Source organism: Coregonus clupeaformis, unplaced genomic scaffold, assembly GCF_020615455.1.
Source record: "Coregonus clupeaformis isolate EN_2021a unplaced genomic scaffold, ASM2061545v1 scaf0624, whole genome shotgun sequence".
Lineage (NCBI taxonomy): Eukaryota > Metazoa > Chordata > Actinopteri > Salmoniformes > Salmonidae > Coregonus > Coregonus clupeaformis.
The window spans coordinates 145001-150000 of record NW_025534079.1 but is presented as its reverse complement, the minus strand read 5'-3'; the positions used below and the strand labels follow the sequence as shown (position 1 = coordinate 150000).

General features: G+C 52.9%; 1 protein-coding gene and 1 pseudogene across 1 annotated transcript in view; both read right to left on the bottom strand.

The window, feature by feature from the left end:
* The window catches only part of LOC123485246, a 26943-nt pseudogene that overhangs the window by 14284 nt on the left and 7659 nt on the right, over positions 1-5000 (bottom strand).
* The window catches only part of LOC121563467 (histone H1-like), a 758-nt gene continuing 325 nt past the window's right edge, over positions 4568-5000 (bottom strand). Inside the window, exon 1 of the mRNA XM_045216166.1 lies at positions 4568-5000. This exon is cut by the window's right edge and continues 325 nt beyond it. Within this exon, the coding sequence (XP_045072101.1) occupies positions 4685-5000 (316 nt within the window). The 3' untranslated portion in view covers positions 4568-4684.

Genomic DNA, 5000 nt, shown 5'->3' with positions numbered 1-5000 from the left:
TTTTTTCACTATTGAGCAATTTTGAAACATTTGTTTTGCTATTGGATTCATAATGGTGACCTGGGACAAGTAATTAGTGAAAACTAGAGTTTAGCAGTTGCCATTAAAGCGATCGAACCAAGCCATCCTAATAGGCTAGTATTAGCCTAAAGCAGGGTTTCCCAAACTCGGGCCACGTTTTGGGAGTTTTTGCCCCAGCACTACACAGCTGATTCAAATAATCAACTCATCATCATCAAGCTGGGAGTATTAGAATCAGCTGTGGAGTGCTAGGGCAAAAACGCGCACCCCTTTGGGGGACCCCAGGACCGCGTTTGGGAAACGCTGGCCTAAAGAGCAAATGACCATGAGGTGCAGTACCCACATTTAACCACAAGATGGCCTCCGTGCTCCACTGTAAAGTTTGGGCCTCTGCATGAGTCTCTCAGCAGCACTGCAACATGGGACTTTCAAAGTAAGTTGGCATGCAATGTTTCTTCTGGACTGCATTCAAGGCAACTAATGACACAACTAATAGTGTCAATTATTCATCTGAACACAATTCTTGTAACTATTCGGCCTATATTATCACTCGTTTCTATTCCCCCTCCTTTGTAAAGCATTTTACTGTGCTACTATAGTCCAAAGTAAGTGGATGATGCCAGACGGTTGTATATATGGTTGTGTATATATATACACACATACACATTGAAGCTAGACTTCAGGCAACGAAAAGGTGCAATACGTAGCTTTTAGACGTGTTAGTGAACAACACACATGGTGGGTAATGTAGAGGTGCGTGTATACATGGAACAATTGTGCCTTTTTGATGGAAATATGGAGGTGGCTCTTAAAAGAGCCTTTGGGGGATTTTGGAGTTCAGGTCATCCTCATTTATGCGCGCTCTCCGCGAATACGGCGGGCCAGCTGGATGTCCTTGGGCATGATGGTCACCCGCTTGGCGTGGATGGCGCACAGGTTGGTGTCCTCGAACAGGCCGACCAGGTAAGCCTCGCTAGCCTCCTGCAGGGCCATCACGGCGGAGCTCTGGAAGCGCAGGTCGGTCTTGAAGTCCTGGGCGATTTCTCGCACCAGGCGCTGGAAGGGCAGCTTGCGGATGAGCAGCTCAGTGGACTTCTGGTAACGACGGATCTCTCTCAGAGCCACGGTGCCGGGCCTGTAACGGTGAGGCTTCTTCACACCGCCGGTGGCCGGGCACTCTTGCGAGCAGCCTTAGTGGCGAGCTGCTTCCTGGGGGCTTTGCCACCGGTGGATTTGCGAGCGGTTTGCTTGGTTCTGGCCATGGCGCTTCTCTGACAGTCGGGAGTATAGCCTCGAAATGCCTATGTGAAGTTTATAAAGCCGGCAGTGGCGCCTGCTGATTGGACACCATCTCCCCACCACCCCGATTGGCCCGTTGCGCAGGCCTCCTCCGTTGGCCATTAGACGGGAGGCCCGGCCTCTCCAAAATTCAAACTCCCGGTGCGCGCGCGCAATAGGACGCCGCCGGCCCTTTACGCGCAATAGGACGCCGCCGGCCCTTTACGCGCAATAATAGTCGCCAAAGTCAAGAGTGACATCTTATAGGCACGTTGTAATCTAATGCTAGCCTGCTGAGGCCTAGTAGGTGTTGTTGTTCATGCAAGGCCTCATGTGGGCTGAGCCACACTCAGTGTGGTTATTATCAGCGCGTTCTGAGAGAAACGGGGGCGCCGATACGTTGGTTACATCCGTAACTCTAGTATTCCGGCCCTCCGTGAACGTAACACGGGTTTGAGCTGCGCTGACTAAGGTGTCGACCTGAGACAGAGCGCCTTCCCCGGATAGCAATTGCGTCATCATGCCATTGTCTGGCCGAGACTGCTGCCTGCCATGAGAACCATCCTCTGGTGGGCTGAGCTACATTTGGAGTGGTGAATTTTAGCGCGTTCTGTAGTAAACAAGGGCGCCAATACGTTGGTTACATCCGTAACTCTAGTATTCCGGCCCTCCGTGAACGCAGCACGGGTCTGAACTGCACTGACTGAGGCGCTAGCCTGAGACAGAGCGCCGTCCCCAGATATAGGTCGCGTCATCATGCCATTCTCTGGCTGAGACTGCAGCCTGCTGTGTGAGACGCTCACTACAGCACTGCTAGAAGTCTGTGACGTGAGGTCTCTATGAGGTAACACAAGGCGGCGCCTTGATACCCTTTTACCTTCACCTCCTGTGTGTGCTCAGCTCTGCACCCCTGGTGGGCTGAGCCACACTCAGTGTGGTTATTATCAGCGCGTTCTGAGAGAAACGGGGGCGCCGATACGTTGGTTACATCCGTAACTCTAGTATTCCGGCCCTCCGTGAACGTAGCACGGGTTTGAGCTGCGCTGACTAAGGTGTCGACCTGAGACAGAGCGCCTTCCCCGGATAGCAATTGCGTCATCATGCCATTGTCTGGCCGAGACTGCTGCCTGCCATGAGAACCATCCACTACAGTACTCCTAAGAGTCTGCAAAGTGCGGTCTCTAACTGGTACCACAAGGTGGCGGCATGATACCTCTTTTTCACTAGTCACATGAGTCTGCTCAACTGCGCACTCTTGGTGGGGTGAGCTGTACTCAGAGTAGTGAGTATCATTGCGTTCTGTGTTAAATGGGGGCGCTGATACGTTGGTTATGCCTGTAACTCTAGTATTCCGGCCCTCCTTGAACGCAGTATGAGTCTGTACTACACTGACTAAGGCATTAGCCTGAGACAGAGCGACATCTCCATATGCAGATCGCGTCATCATGTCATACTCTGACCGAGACTGCAATCTGTCATGAGAGACTCTCTCTACAGAGCTCCTAGGAGTCTGTGACATGAGGTCTCTCCTTGGTAACATAGGGCTGTGCCCTGATACCTTCCTCACATTCGCCTCCTGTGTATGCTCCGTTACACACCTCTGGTGAGTCGGGCTACATACAGAGTGGTGAGAATCAATACGTTCTGTGAGAGTAGGGGGCGCCGATACGTTGGTTACACCCGTAACTCTAGTATTCTGGCCCTCCTTGAACGCAGCACGGTTCTGAGCCGCCCTGACTACAGCATTAGCCTGAGACAGAGCGCCCTCTCCATGCATAGGTCGCGTCATCCTGTCATCTTCTGACTGGGACTGCAACCTGTTGTGAGAGACTCTCTTTACAGCACCCCTAAGAGTCTGTGACATGAGGTCTCTATTAGGTAATGCAAGGCGGCGCCTTGTAACCCTCTTTTCACGCGCCTCTAGTGTTTTCTCAGCTTCGCACCTCTGGTGGGCTGAGCTACACTTGGAGTGGTGAATTTTAACGCGTTCTGTGGTGAGTGGGGGCGCCAATACGTTGGTTACTTCCGTAACTCTAGTATTCCGGCCCTCCGTGAACGCAGCACGGGTCTGAACTGCGCTGACTGAGGCATTAGCCTGAGACAAAGCGTCATTCCCAACTAGCAGCTGCGTCTTCATGTCATATTCTGACTGAGACAGTAGCCTGCTATGTGAGACCTTCACTACAGTGCTCCTAGGAGTCTGTAGTGTGAGATCTTTATAAGGTGAGCTAAGGCTGCGCCTTGCTACCTTTTTCTCTCTCCTCTCTTGTGTGTGCTCAGCTACACACCCTAGGTGGGTTGAGCTACACTCAGAGTGATGGGAGAGAAACATAGGGCGTGAAGTACTCTGAACGTTCTCAAACGTGTCATGGAAAAAGGGCTCTCTTGTGACAATGTCAGTGGGAGCCAACTCTTTATTAAACACATGAAAACAAACATTTCCCTCCATGCCCCGAACAGAAGGGTGGGGGGGAACAGTGGGCTCTGTCACGTCCAGCGTCGAGCCATCTCCCATTCTCTGCCCCTCGTCCCGTCATTGTCTTCGCCTCTTCTGCGTCCCCTTGGGGTGCTGCCAGGGCGACTTGACGACAACCTCTCTCGCTGGCGGAATCGTCGTGACCACGGGTGCTGCTGGGGGGGCGGGGCCCGCTCTCCTGCTGCTGGTGGCCGACATCTGATGCCTGTCACGCCGCCTCACCGTTGAAGATCTACCAGGGGCGTTCGAGGTGGATGGTTTTGCTGGCGTATGGCTGGATTTCCCTGCCAATGGCAGGTGTCTAGCCGGCTGCTTCCTGTCTTCGTCTAACTTCGCAAAACGCTCCGTCGCCTCTTTGACAGCGACTCCAAACAGCCCGTTGTCAGAGAGGGGGGCGTTGAGCAGCGACGCTCGGTCAGTCTCCTTCATGGCAGTCAATGACAGCCAGAGGTGACGTTCAATAACCACCGAAGTGGCCATGGACCTTCCCGCGCAGATAGCAGACGCCTGTGTCAGATGGAGAATAGCGCCAGAAATCCTGGACGCCTCTTCCACCTCCTCACTCGTTAACTCAGACCTTCCCGTCGTTAAACGTTATTATTACATGGCACTTGTAACACATCACAGCAGCCTGCCTCTGAACGGGAATAGCCCAGTGGCTCATATACAAATGGCTGGTGAGGTCGAATTTCTAAGCCATTTTGGCCCTCTATTATATGCCTCTCCCTTCGCACACACCCAGAGTGGGACAATGTTGTGTGCGTAAAAGTAGCCTAGTGTGCGTAATTTCTTTTTCACGACATGTAGTACATGGAAATCAATGCGCTTTCTATGGAAAGAGGTGGGTGGCTCTTAAAAGAGCCTTTTGTGGTACAACATGTGTCGAGTAGAACACTGTTTGTAATAGGTTTACTTCTTCTTGGGGGCTGCCTTCTTGGCCTTGGCTGCCTTGGGCTTGGCGGCTTTGGGCTTGGCTGCCTTTGTAGCCATCTTGGGGCTCTTGACCGCCTTCTTGGCCGCTGCGGCGGGCTTCTTCACCTTCTTGGGGCTCTTGGCGGCCTTTTTGGGTGTAGCGGGCTTCTTGGCCTTCTTGGGGGACTTCTTTGCGGCGACGGCCTTCTTGGCTGCTACCTTCTTGGGCTTCTTCGCCGCGGCGGGCTTCTTGGTGGCCACCTTCTTTACTTTGGGGACTGCGGCTTTCTTGGCGGGCTTCTTTGCCTCGACG